General features: G+C 41.3%; 1 protein-coding gene across 2 annotated transcripts in view; it reads right to left on the bottom strand.

Moving 5' to 3' along the window:
• Positions 1-2,213: 2,213 nt before the first annotated feature.
• Positions 2,214-14,322, bottom strand: part of KATNAL2 (katanin catalytic subunit A1 like 2) — a 66,061-nt gene continuing 53,952 nt past the window's right edge. For both annotated transcript variants that reach the window (XM_033087514.1, XM_033087515.1), the window contains 3 exons: positions 3,948-4,110; positions 3,023-3,125; positions 2,214-2,505 (listed from right to left, as the gene is read on the bottom strand). In XM_033087514.1, the coding sequence (XP_032943405.1) occupies positions 2,366-2,505; positions 3,023-3,125; positions 3,948-4,110 (406 nt within the window). In that variant the 3' untranslated portion in view covers positions 2,214-2,365. The remainder of the gene's footprint in view (positions 2,506-3,022; positions 3,126-3,947; positions 4,111-14,322) is intronic.

Here is a 14,322-nt window from a genome sequence, read left to right as displayed (position 1 = left end):
GAGATGCAGGACTGAAAACGGGGATTAGGTACGTCTGTACTACCGAGGTTCTCGGTTCCCATTACCTTACAACACCAGGACCAGAGGGCATGGGGATAGAATGGAAAACGCGTCTGAGATTCGGTGATTTGGAAAATAATAGTGATGGGTGGTATCTGACAGATCTGAAGGTGTGTTCCATAAAAAATAAGAATAGATACTTAGAAAAAAGCAAATGAAAAAGCAGTTATGAATGCCAGGAAAGGTAAAACTCACAATGTAATCCTGAAAAAAAAAAGTAATCCTATTCACTAGTTGGCTCTGCAGTGAATGTAATGTCCGGTTCTCGTAGAAATACTGATGATTGAATTAACCTAAAATCGTAACGTAACTATTTGGGATGACAGGGAAAGACGTGTATGTGTGGTAGGGATCGGCAGTGGGTGAAGGAGCTATATTTAATTTCATCCAAAGCAAGAAGTCATTTTAATGTATAACTGATTTTTTGTTTTTAAAGAAGCCACCAAAATAAAAGGATGACCTAAAAACACACGTACATGCATAATGATTTGGAGACAAACTTGCCAAGGGAAAGAGGAGAGGAGGATTGAATATGTGACTAAATGTAGGCGGAAGTGTTACAAAGATGAACTCGGAGATTCTTAAAAGGAATGGAGGAAGGATGTGGAGATGTTTCAAGTACACATTAGGCCGAGTGTGGGGTTTTAGAAGTGGAAGAAGATGACATGTATTTGCTTCGAGTGGTAAAACCACACTTACCCTGGAGTCAGGAACGAGCGGGCAGTAAGCTGAAAGGGCCCCAACGTGTTGTCACAAAGCACGTTATCCATGGGAATGCCTCCTCTGCCCCCTACCTGTTCACTCTGAAGTACACATTCGGTACACTCCCTGCTTTCTAACCCCAGCAAATTTACAACAGTTGAGATTCTATGAAATCAGAAAGGATGGTAGTAACCACGAGGAAATGGACTAACGGCTACAAGAAATGTCAGCTGGCAGCCTGGCCAAAATAACCCAAAAGCACAGAGGGAGGCCATTTAGCTTAGAGACCTATTCATTTAGGTATCACTAGTACAGCTTAGTGTAACACCGAATGATTATGAGGTGTACATTTAGCATATCCTAAGATTAAATCTTTTTATTTCAATTTCGTTCTCTAGGGTATATTTTCAATTTGACTACATTTTCCATGAAATGACATTTTCAGAGGCATTTGAGAGTATTCCACTCAAAATCAATACCCCCCAAATGCTTTGTCTTTTGTTTAAAAGGGTAAAGTCCTTTGGAATATTTAGCTATCCAAAATGCCCCCTTTCCTGGAAGTTTTTCTTCAGAGGAAGAGTCTGTCTTGCAGGAATGAAGAAAATGGCAAGGAAGAGAAGAGAAGGTGACTTAACCGTAGGTAAGTTCCAGTTGGGGATACAGGGGGCATCATTTAGTGGAAGGCGTGAGGAGTTGAATGAAAGTAGATGCCTCACACTGGGCCTCTGAGGGAGACGCTTCCAGCTGCTTCTAACCCACAAGGAGATGTGGAGGAGCCGAGGGGCAGGGAAGACGCAGGTTGACTATTCTAGAAGCTCAGGTCGCCCATCCTAAGCTTTGGATCCAACAAGGTGCTGCTCTGGCAATGGCAAGGGAAGGGCAGAGCACATGGGATGTGAGATGCAAAGAGTCCAAAGGTGGTATTAGGGGCCAGAACTCAAAATGCTCGGACTGGTAGCTAGTGGTGGTGGCATGCAAGTCACACTGTTAGCTCTAGATGCAAAACGGTCATCTGTAGAGATGGGTCAGTGACGTGTCCGAGTGGGGCCTAGTCTGACGGGTTTGCTGCTGAGAAAACTGGCTGAGGTCAGAAGTAGGGAGAGCTGATGAGATTCAGAATTTGTGAAAACAATAGACTACGTTTCCTTGTCTGCTCCCATCCTTATCCACCCTTGAACTGTTCGCTGGCCAGGTGACCTGTCAAACTGAGCTTCTGATTGTCCCCAACTCAGAACCACCCTGCGCTTTCCAACACAACTTCCCTAATTACATCTTTTTCTTCAAAATCAAAACAGCAGTTCACAAACCGGGAACACTACGAGAAATGGTTCATCAAAATTTTATGGAGTCTAATTGTGAGAAAAGTATATTACATGACTTCATAGCACATATTACCTGTAATTGAAATCCTCAATATTGTGCTGACATCAATTATGAAAAATTAATGAAAATATCTCACATTTCTCAAACAATACAGTTGTCCAAATTGGTCTTCAAGAATAATTTTTTTCTATTTCAATCCTTATGTTCTTCTCCCACTTATACAAATAAACCAGGAGGCCCCTGTGGCTGTCTTTGTTTGCAGATCAGGGTAAGTGGGATTTCAAACAGACTCAAACTCACTTTGCCAGGCTGAGTATCTCTGAGTCAGATTCTTTGCTGAAGGCTTGGTGTGAGCTAGCACATCCAAAAAGTCGGCAGTGGTCACTGTATCCAGCTGGATCCCAGGGAAATTGCTGCTTTCTAGATAAAAACACAACAGGAACAGCACAGCAATCGACCTTATGGTGATCAATGCTCTTGAAATGCTAATAGACCTTCTTTCAAGACAATGCATAATGCAGCATTCTTAATGGTTAATGCAGAAAAGGCGAGACTAAAGAGAACTGGGGAAAACAACTTTCTGTAATGTGCAACTCAGCCCCTGAAGCCCAGACATACAAATGTGACTTAAATGTATCATTATCAAAGTATTATTTAATATTTGTATAGTGCCGCGTCGATCCAGCCCAACCTGATAGTGTGCCAGAGAAATAAAAGCCCCAGCCCTAAGGAGTGGATAATCTAGGGGCAAAGTGGATCCAAAATGGAACTCCAGAGGAGGGAAGAGTCGAGTGCGGGAAGGATCCTTTGACCCAAGAAGCTGTGCAAGTGTCAAGAGCCACCAAGAACAGGAGCAAGGCTCCATCTGCTGGTGAACGTTGGAGTTTTAAACACAGATTTCCCTCCCAGAGCACCTTTGCTGTGATCCCAGCCATACCTGACTGGTGGTTTTCAAGTGCATGGAAGATCTTCCTCACGGGCCGCATAGCTGCTTCCCTGCAGACCAGCTTAATGTCTGAGCCCGAGTAGCCCTCCGTCTCCTGAAACAACCGCAAACCAGTCACTGGTCAGCAGGCAGGACACTGGTGGTGATGACATCCTTATGGGCAGGACCCGTTATCAGGACCCCTATATAGATTCTGTATCTGCCCCCCATGCACGCTGTACACATATTCCCGATAGATAATGCTTGGGGGAAGAGAGGCCGCTGATTTGTTTGAATAACCTAAGAAGCTGGGCAATAAACAGCTTCCTAAATCTATACAAATACATGTTGGAAGATGCTAGTGAAGGTTTGGACCACCCAAGTTAGCCTAACAGGCCCTTGTGTCCAAACCTAAGGAGGATCGGATTTAGTCGATACTTTCGTCCTTGTAAATAAGATCATACCTGCCTTTGAGGAACCTCAGAGAACAGCAAGTTTAAGTGTCCATTCAGGAAGCAATGATACAGTGACAATGTGGGTAACAGACAAGTACCCAGAGCTTTTCCATTTGTGAGTCATTAAATCATCACAGTAATCCTTTGTGGTGTACCTGTTACCCATCTGACAGAGGAAGAAACTGAGGCTCAGCAAGTGGTCACACAGCTAGTAAACTGCCTACAAGGTCAGGATTTAACAATAGGCTCTCCCAGTCTAAACCCTGTGCTGTTTCCACTACATCACATTGTTTCTGCTTGAATATTTCTCATGAAAGAGTTCGTTCTCTCATGAAGAAGAGGCCCGTTGCATTGCTGGGGAGTTTGGATCTTTTCTAAGTGATTCAAGGAAGAGGCTCCAGGCAGCTCCTGAGAAGACCCTTCCTAGAAGACGTCTTGTGGGGTCTGCTTGGCCAGCAGATGCCTCCCTCCAGGCAGCGTACCTGGCTCAGCACACTGTACTCCAGCTCCGTGCGCAGCTCCAGGGCTCTGCTCTTGCTCACAGGGGGCAGCCAGTGGTGGATCATGGCCTGCCTGGCCTCCCGGCTGGGGAGGTCAACCAGAATCCTCTTCTCCAGGCGCCGTAACATGGCATGGTCCAGCTCCCTGAAATCACATCAGAAACGGGGCAGAAAACTCACTTCCTAAGCAACAACTGTAGTTGAAGAACAATTTGGCATTGCAGGAAGCGATTGTGCATTGTAACTGTTGCTTTACGTCTATGTCTGAGTGGATAGGACAATCAGCTCATGTTGTTTGGGAGAAAGAATTGGGTAAAAAAATAAAATACATCCCCAGAAATACCTCATGGAAAGTGGGTAGTTTCAGGTGACTTAATTTAGGTGAAAATAATCTAACTGACAACAACCAAACAATTCCCATTGCAGTCGTAACATGAATTATTCAGTCTGACCCTGTCAGTGAGTAAATTATCCTGACAATAACTTGGGCACTCTGGGAAGTACATTAATTCTTCCAAGATTCTCTGACATTCTGGAGCAAATGACTACCTCACACTGTTGTTCTGGTGACCTCAGAGTGAATGTTCCCTCCAGGGTCCCCAGTGCACATGTGGCCCTTTGAGACACTCACTCGTGCTCCTTCCAAAACATTATCAGGCCAGGTTTATGCAATTTTACATCTGCATGCCATTTCCCTAAATTTCTTAATACAAAATTTTCAAACAAGTAGAAAAGTAGAATAAAACAATGACAATCCATATACCTACCATCTTGATTCAACAACAGTTAACATTTGCCATATCTGCTTCACATCTATTTAGCTAAATTATTTCAAAGTAAATTATGGAGTTTCATACCTAAATGCTTCTGCGTGCATTCTCCCCAAAATGACATTTTCTTACATAGCTATAATACTGTTATGACACCTAACAGAATTAACACTGTTGGCATCATATGTCTAATGTTCATTCCATATTAAAATCTCTCCAATCGTACCAAAAATGCAGTTTTTCCAACCAAAATCCATCAAGAATCATGCATTACATATGGTTATGTCTCTTGAATCTCACAATCTAGACCAGTCTCCTTGCCCTGGCCCCGTTTTGAAGAGAGAAGGCTGCTTGTAGAATGTCCCGCATTCTGGACTCGCCTGATGTTTTCCTCATGGTGTTATATAACTGGTTCCTCTATCCCCTGCTCTCTAAGATGGACATTAGATCTAAAAGCTTAATTAGAATCAGGGTAAAAATTTTGTCCAGTATATTTCATGGATGAAATATATCAATATGTTTTCATCTTTATTATCCTGGGATCCACATGTTGGTTTGTCTCGCTGTTAGTGATGTGGTGTCTAATTACTGGATCCTCTAGTGACTGCGGATCTCTCCACTGTAAGGGAAACATCTCTTTGCAGGTAGTAGGTATTCTGCGTACAATACTTAGGCACCATGTGAATGCCCCTTTCTCCCTCCCCTTTCAACTAATGGTTTTAGCATTTGTTAATGATCTTTGAGTCAGTTATTTCATGAGAGTGCAAAATGGTGATTTAGAAGTGTTTTTTTTATTCTATGTGTTATTTGGAATTATTATGTAGAGTTTTCCTTCACTAACTGGGGATCTTCAGTTACACTGAATTACCATTCCTATTATCAACAGATCATTTTGAATGTGAGTCTGTGAAATCTTTATATGTTAAAATTTCAAGTTCCTAGCACGGGAGGGAACTTGATTTCCAAGTATAGAAATCAGCAAAGGCCTGTATGTTGGTCTGGCTTAACCATTAATGACGAGTAACACTGAAAACATTCTCACCAGATGTCTCATTCACAAAGATATGAGAATTTCCAAATCATCCTCCCGTTTTTCTTACTCTCATTCTGAATCTATGTCATGCTATTTCCTTTTAAATTGAAAAATGAAAACACCCTTTCAGGGAGCGTATCTGAATCCTAAATTGGAGTGGCAAGAGTTCCTTAAAGATGGTATTTTTTCTTACCTATTATTCCTCCAATCCTGAGCTGAGAACCATAGTCTAGGGGTGCCTTACCAGAAATAAGTTGCCTGTTTCTTTATCAGCTTCACCCTGTTGAAATTCACATCGGAGACTCAACCACTTCTCCCCCACCCCCACAACCATTCCCCCTGTCAAAGCCAACATTCATATTTAAAGCAGAGGGTCAAGGAAACTTTGGGGAGAACAACTCTTAGGAGATTATGTTTCCTATTTGAAATGTTAATAAAAGGTAATGTTTAAATAGCACTCACTAAGCAGTAAGGACTATTTTAAGCATTTTACAGACATTAATTCATTTCTCACAGCAACCCTATGAGGTAGGTACTATTATCTCCATTTTAAGATGAAGAAACTGCCTCTGTCATCGGTCTGTCTGCTGCCAGCACAGTTCTGCAGGCAAACTCCTAAGTCACATGGTCAATTTCAGAATCCTGAGAATGAAGGGAGGGTCCTAACAGCATCCAGAAATAAAAGACCGGTTACATACCAAGGAGCAAGAATGACTTCTCACTAGCAATGTGAGATATTAGAAGAAAACAGAGCAATGCCTTCAAAATTCCAAGGAAAAATCATTTCCAATGTAGAAATCTATGTATCTTGGTCAAACAGTTAAGTACGTTGGTAAGACAGAATAAAGATATTTTCAACATGTGAATCCTAAAACCAGTTATCTCCTATACACCCTTTATCAGGAAAGTGCCAAAGGGAGAGAGTAAACCAAACCAAAGGGCCACGTGGAATCTAAGAAACGGATGATCTGACACAGAAAGAGAAGGAACTTCCCAGGATGACAAGGTGAGGTCCCAGGGTCTCCTCTATATCCTGGGTGAAGAGGTCAGTTCAGTTTGGAGTTGGTAAGAAGTATCTAGAAGACATGTCTCAAAGAAGATGAAATTGATAGACTACATGAGTGGGTCTGAATTAATCCCAAGGCGATTTAGATAGTTAGCAGGCAGTTGGGGAGGGTGAGGTGAGGGGGGAAAAGGAAAGGAGAGAGGGCAGGGGGAGATCTTTTAATACAGAAAAGAAACCATTAAACTCACATTTTAGGAACTTAGTTCAGCAATACTGACCACTTGCCAAGTATTCTGCCACTGCTAAGTCTCCAGTATACATAAATGAATTAAACAAACCCTTACTTATAACAGAGAGGTTTTGGCCATGGGATGCAAGAATCAACGATAAAATAAGATTTGAGATCATACTGAAAACCAGGAAGGAAAAGTGAATAAGCTGAAAAAATGGCAGACTAGGGGTGATCAGCAATTGCCTTCTTTCTTCCATGGCCTTTCCTTGGACCAGCTGCCCACTCCTAAAAACGTAGCAGACTACAAAAGGAAGGTTCTTTTGTAGGGGCACCTTCTCGGTGTCCCCATTCCATCCACAGTGACTTCATGCAGAGTGAGGTGGGAAAACAATCTCTCACTGTAGATGTCCATATTGATCAGCTAATGCCCTAAAGCAAGAGATTTACCTCAAAACTGCCTGTGGGCACAAAATAAGTGCAACTGTCTGACAGCAAGTCCTGACGAATGCACTTTTAATGACATCAATAATAATATAATCATACAATGGAGGAAACAAAGGACAAATGGAATGTACCCAGGAATTATTCTTTATGTCAATATATTTATATGAAAAAATTTAACCTGTGGCAACCAGAAGACATTCTCTTTAGCTCTTACACTTTGATTTTTGACTAGTTAGCCTGTTCTCCTGTCTTTCTTTATTTGGGTTATCTGAGGCTCTCTTTACTGCAAAGGTTAAAGGTAACCAGTGAGAGTAACATATGAGACACTGAGACAATGCACAGACCTCAGAGCCTGGCCACCTGGACAGTTTACACGGGCTACAAGGCCTTGTACCTGAACACCTGGGCTCCTGTGCCAAACCTCCCGGGCCCTTCCGGCCCCTTGACCTGTCTTCCCTTGTTAAACCGTCTGGTTCCTGGGACGGAAATCATTCTGTAAAATTTGGAAACCAAATATCATTCTAGTTTGTTCATTTAATAGGTCACACATATTCAGTGCAAACTATCTCAGCGGGATTGGAGAAAAGCAAAGTTTTAAGCAGTCTTTGCAGTATGTCCATAACCAACATGCAGTGACGGGTCATGGCAATCCTTGAAGAGCTGGTTCAGGAATTGCTGTAGTCTTTGGTAGATGGTGGGGAGCCAATGAATAAAACATTACAGATTACCTGTCTCCTACAGTGAGCCCTGCATAGGCTGACTCCTATCTACACTGTCCACGTGGAACAGCTTCTCCCTGGAACCCAGGGGATGCATGGGGTTACTGTGGAAAGCACATGGGTCATGTCTGCTGAGCTCTGCAATCACATGCATACGCTTCAATAGAAATATCGTACCAGACAGGAGAGAATTCATAGGGGAAGAAGTCGGTTTGCATAGGTACATCCCTACCCATTCCCATGCAGTAATCTCTTAGATCATATGCTTTCTTCTAAATATTAGGAGTTGGGGTTTTGTTTTGTTTTTAATAGAATTTGGTCATACCAAGTATCTGATTTTCAAAGAGCAATAGTGAAATTTCTAGCCCTTTTGCAAATAGAGCAAGGAAAAGGTGAGTTTCAACATGTTTCCCACATACAGTTTTCACACCTTATTTGTACAAACAACCATCAGGTTAAATAGACATCTAAAGATGGCATCTGCCTTAATGGCCCTCTTCTGTATTTTGTTTCCATCCACACTCCTCGGCCTGAATCTGTGACTATTCAACAATCGAGGTGGGTCAGATTAGCCCTAATTGTGCTTGCTGAACCTTTCTTACATGGCTGTTACTTTAAGTGGTAGTATTAAAGATGCAACATTTGTATTCTTCTCATGACTTATTTACACATCAAATGACACAGGTGAGGTGTTATTTCTTGCTTCCTTCTTGTCCTTTCTGTGATGCTATAGATCAGGGAAGGTGCTCCTTGAGGAGAAGCCCTGACTAAACAAAGATGCTGCATGCCATCTTGCTGCCGAGAAGGGAGAAAATGACTGCCCCTCTGAGACAGATGGAGTTGCCTAGGGAAAATGGTAAGTTAACAAGCAGTAAAGGATAGCTTAGTGCCCTGAAAGATGCTGCAGAAGGGAACTACCATTACCCAACTGTAGAGAATTTCTTTCGGGATTTTAGGACTGGGCTTTTACATCGTTTGATAGGATTTAATTATTTCCCCCAGAAGGACGGATTGCTTGAGTCAGATAAGTTTATTCCTTCCCCTAAGTCTCTAAAGCCAAGATAAAGATCTGTCCCAATATTCTTGATAAAAAGTATACTATTTCCTCAGACGAGGACTTGGGCAAAATGTAGCAAGTAGCTTAAAAAAACATCTATACCCTTTGATACAGTAATCCTACTTCTAGAAATCTGTCCTAAAGAAATAACCAGACTTTGGTCCAAGATTTTTTCCAAGGAAGTTCCTTTCAGTGTTATTTATAATAGAGAAAAGTTGGGAGCATCATATATGTTCAACAGGAAAGGAATGATGAACTAAATTGGGGTATGTTCCCATGTGGGAATTTTGGGCAGCCGTTACAAAATCCAATCTTTAGGGATTATTTAATGACATTGGAAGTATTCTTAATATAATGTTAAGTATTAAAAGCAGGACACTAGTGGGAATACAAAATGTACAACCTCTATGGAGGGAAATTTGGCGATCTCCACTATAATTTCAGATACATTAAGCCTTTGACCCAGCAATTCTATTTCCAGGAACCTATCCCTAAGCTACACCGGCCACTACATAGAGTGATCTATGCATAATATTACTCATCGCAGCCTTGTTTTTAAAAGCAGAAGAGTAGGAGTAACCCATATCCCATCATTAGGTGAGTGGGATAGATTACCATATGCAGCTATCCAGGGAATAAGGAAGAATTTTCTGTATTTATTTGGAAAGATCTCCAGAATATTTTGTTAAGAAGAATCAAGATACAGAACAATTTATATAATATGTCTCCTTTTGTGTAAGTAAACCAAGTTCAGTTATTTTATGGCGTTTTTTAAAAAAACAAACAACCCCACAAAAAACAAAGGTTTAGTGGAGCATGTGGTAGCTTATCTCTATATAATATCTGTCAATTCCTTCTAATAGTCAGGAGTCTCAACAAGGGTGATTTTGCCCCCCAGGGAACATCTGGCAGGCAACATCTGGAGACATGTTTTGGTTGTCACAGCTGGGGGGTGGTGCTACTGGCGTCTCGTGGGCAGAGCCAGGAAGGCCTCTCGGCATCATACATGCACAGGACGGCCCCCACGGCACAGGGTTGTCTCACCCAAAATGTCAGTAGTGCTGAGTTGAGAAATCCTGAATTAGCGCTTTCAGCTTAGGCCGGGGCTGTACCATTTCCTCACCAAACTCTCGGTCATGATAGTATTGGTATTATTACTGACAAACTGTTATACACACAAATACAAACTAGATTTACATATTAGGATAAAATGAATATTCATTATATTAACATTGTTAAGAACTAGGATTTTCACAGTTATACATATATAAAATCAAAGAACTAAAAACCTTGTACTCTTACATTTGAATGGGAAATACTGGTATAAACTTATTGTTTGCCTCTTGTTAAAACGATTTCCTATCTCTGCCCAATCAAAAGGCAAAAAAGTAATGGCAATCTGGTAGCAAGGTGCACCCCTACTGAACCACAGGGCTCTGAATCAATGGCCAATTCCAAGTCTGGAGCAGAATGTACAAATGAAACATGGGTCGTCTTGTGCAAATAACAAAGAAGCTTGACCTTAGCCACACCTAACAGCAGAGAGACTAAGAAATAGAACCTAAAATTCTTTTTGGGGTGAAGTGAATACTGGAAGGCAGCTATCAATCTCTGTTGCAGCAACATGGGTTTAGACAAATATGTCTCAGGCTCGGCACTGTCCAGTATGGTACCCGTCAACCACATGTACGATTGAGATGTGCCGTAAGTGTAAATTATACACTGGATTTCAAAGATGTAGTATGAAAAAATAAAGTAAAATATCGCAATATTTTTTATATTGATTACATATTGAAATGATAATGTTTTGGATATATTGGGTTAAATATATGTTATTAAAATTAATTTTATGTTTCTTTTTATATTTTTTAATGTGGCTACTAGAAACTTCTCAAGTATATGTGTGCCTCACATTATATTTCTATTGGACAGCGTTGCTGTAGAATCATCAGTTACAGGGTCTTTTAAAAGGCTCCAAGCCTAGGAAGGACAGACAGAAGAATTTAGCAAGGGCAGAACAAAGAAAGCGGAACAAAAAAGTTCAGAAAGGAAGGAAGGAAGAGAAGAAGGGAGGGGAGAAAAAAGAGAGAGGGAGGGAATAAGGGTAGGAGGGAGGGAGGGAAGGAGGAAGGCAGGCCGGCCTGACTAATGGGCCACAGAATGGGAGAAAATATCTACAAATTAAGTATCTGATAGAGGACTGGTGTTTGTGTAAGAATATGTAAGACAGGGCCGGCCCTGTGGCTCAGGTGGTTGGAGCTCCATGCTCCTAACTCCGAAGGCTGCCGGTTCGATTCCCACATGGGCCAGTGGGCTCTCAACCACAAGGTTGCCAGTTCAACTCCTCGAGTCCCGCAAGGGATGGTGGGCAGCGCCCCCTGCAACTAAGATTGAACACGGCACCTTGAGCTGAGCTGCCTCCCGGATGGCTCAGTTGGTTGGAGCGTGTCCTCTCAACCACAAGGTTGCCGGTTGCCGGTTCACCTCCCGCAAGGGATGGTGGGCTGTGCCCCCTGCAACTAGCAACGGCAACTGGACCTGGAGCTGAGCTGCGCCCTCCACAACTAAGACTGAAAGGACAACAACTTGACTTGGAAAAAAAGTCCTGGAAGTACACACTGTACCCCAATAAAGTCCTGTTCCCCTTCCCCAATAAAATCCTAAAAAAAAACACAAAAAACAAACAAAAGAAATGCCACTTCTCATGCACTAGGATGGCTATAATCAAAAAGATAATAAGATGGCTATAATCAAAAAGATAATAACAGGAGTTAATGAGGATGTGGAGAAGTAGGAACCTTCATCCATTGCTAGTAGGAATGTAAAATGCTGCAGCCCTTTGGAAAACAGTTTGGCAGTTCCTTTAACAATTAAACATAGAGTTACCGTAATAATTCCATTTAGGAGAATAGGCAAATCTACATAAGCAGAAAATAAATTGCTGGTTGCCTAGTGCTGAGGGTGGGGGGTGATTGCAAATGGGTATAGAATTTCTTTTGAAGGTAAAAAAATGTTCTAAAATTGTGGTGATGGATGTACAATTCTATAAATATAGTCAAAACTATATTTGAATTATACACTTTAAATGAGTGAATTGTATGGTATATGAGTTATATCTCAAAAAAAGTTAAAAAAAAAACAACTAATGAGGTTATTCCTGACAAGTCATTAATTAGATCAGAGAGAGAGAGAAAAAAAAAAAAAACAGAAAGAGAGAAAGTGAGAAAGAGAACCTGGCTTAGTGGTTACCACTGGAAGTTGCTAGAGTACCAACATATGACTCTAAAAATCAGAGAGAAAGAAGCCTGATTATCTAGTGTAAGCTACATTTCAGGGCAACCAAATAACCCTACTGGGTGAGAGAAAGTTCAATTATAGAGAATAATTCCAACTATCAACAAGAAGGAATGATAGAATCAAACCCTAGTGAAATAAGAGCTTCAGGCAAAGGTCATCAATGGATACTGAAACCAGTGATGGGACCTGTACACCTGAACATACTGATCCATCTTGGCTCCACCCAAAGCTGGACAAGAGGACATTACCTACTTCTGAGTGCATATATACACAGTGTGATATACACAGCATCGCCTATGAAGTATGTTTGCCAGAAAATTATATTGATCCTGAATCTAGTCAATCTAACATTTAGTGTATTTGTCGGGGTAAGAGAAACAAGCTAAATACTACCATGAGGAGACAATGACCAAATCCAGAAAATCTGGACACTCCACAGGACAATCAAGTCAGTGGCAAGTGGGGAGAAAAGAGAAGGGGCTTTGTCTGTTCTAGATTAAAAGAGACTCAAAAGAACAAGCAGTTACAAAATGCAAGCCTTGCTTGGATACCAGTTCAGTAAATCCATTGTGAAAAGTCATTTTTGAAACAATATGGGAAATCTGAATGTCAACTGAGTATTAGCTGATGCTAAGGAATTAGTATTAATGTTGGGGGTGATGATGGCATTGTGGTGATGCAAGAAAATGTCCTTGTTTTTAAAAGATGTGTGCTGAAGCATATATGTGAGAAATAACAATAATTTGGGATACAATTTTAAGATATTCAGCAAAAAGGGGGAGAGGCAGGAATGGATGAGATCAACTGGGCAAGATGGTTAATTATTAAAACTGTGAAATGGTGGGGTCATTGTGCTTTTATCTTTTTTTTAGTGTTTGTTTGGAATTTTTCAAATCCCAGCAATGCTCAAGGATGTATAGGTTAGAACATATTGGTTCCAGGTTGCATTGTAACAAAGCAATCTGTGATATAAAAGAATCCAAGCTCAAAAGCACGTGTGTATTTGCCCCTTGACATGTTGAGAAGAATTCTTTCAGGAAAGCCCTTCTAAGCTTCCTTAATTTAATTTTTTGTTTGCCAGCTTCTGTTTTTTTTTGTTTGTTTGTTTTCCCTCTCTGAACCATTTTATTTGGGGCTTACCAATAACTGGTTACCTTAGGGAAATTGTGGCAGCACAGTATCTTCCTAAACAAAGTCCTAGCTGTCACTGGGCGCAGAGGGTTCTCTATTCCTCCAGAAAATGTGTAGGTCTCCCTGGCGGTATAGACCTTCCCAGCACCATGCACAAAGCTTCACTGTTTTCCCACACCCTCTCCTGGGACATAAGGAAAGTCGTGTGATCAACCCTGTTTCAAATGGATGAAGGAACAGAAATGCTTTGTCGAAAGGATTCCACAACCTCACTTACATGACATGTCTGTCTGGACCCCACTTGAATTTGTCTATAAATAACCTGCATCTTCAAAATGCTGATCACCTTAGCACATTAGAGAGCATCTTATAAACTTGCGGGAAGGTGGAACCAGGTTTTAGTTATGAATATATTTAAAATAACAGATTACACATAGATGTCATGATCTCTTTTCAGTGACTTCTGCTTTGGGAGCTCAGCTGAGCAGCCTGTACTACAGAAGAGTTTCTTGTCTCATCTTGAAATGTGGACACAGAAACCAATGGGGGGTGTTGAGGTAAGGGTGTCTGAGCTCTGTTGCAAATTTGTTGCTGACTTTGGGTGAGTTGATCTTCCTTGACCTTGGTCCCTCTCTGCCAAGGGGAAAGCAGCATTTCCTTATCTGTCT

This window comes from Rhinolophus ferrumequinum, chromosome 19 (assembly GCF_004115265.2).
Source record: "Rhinolophus ferrumequinum isolate MPI-CBG mRhiFer1 chromosome 19, mRhiFer1_v1.p, whole genome shotgun sequence".
In the NCBI taxonomy this organism is placed as follows: Eukaryota; Metazoa; Chordata; class Mammalia; order Chiroptera; family Rhinolophidae; genus Rhinolophus; species Rhinolophus ferrumequinum.
Note: the sequence above shows the minus strand (reverse complement) of the source record. Positions and strands in the feature narration are given on the sequence as shown.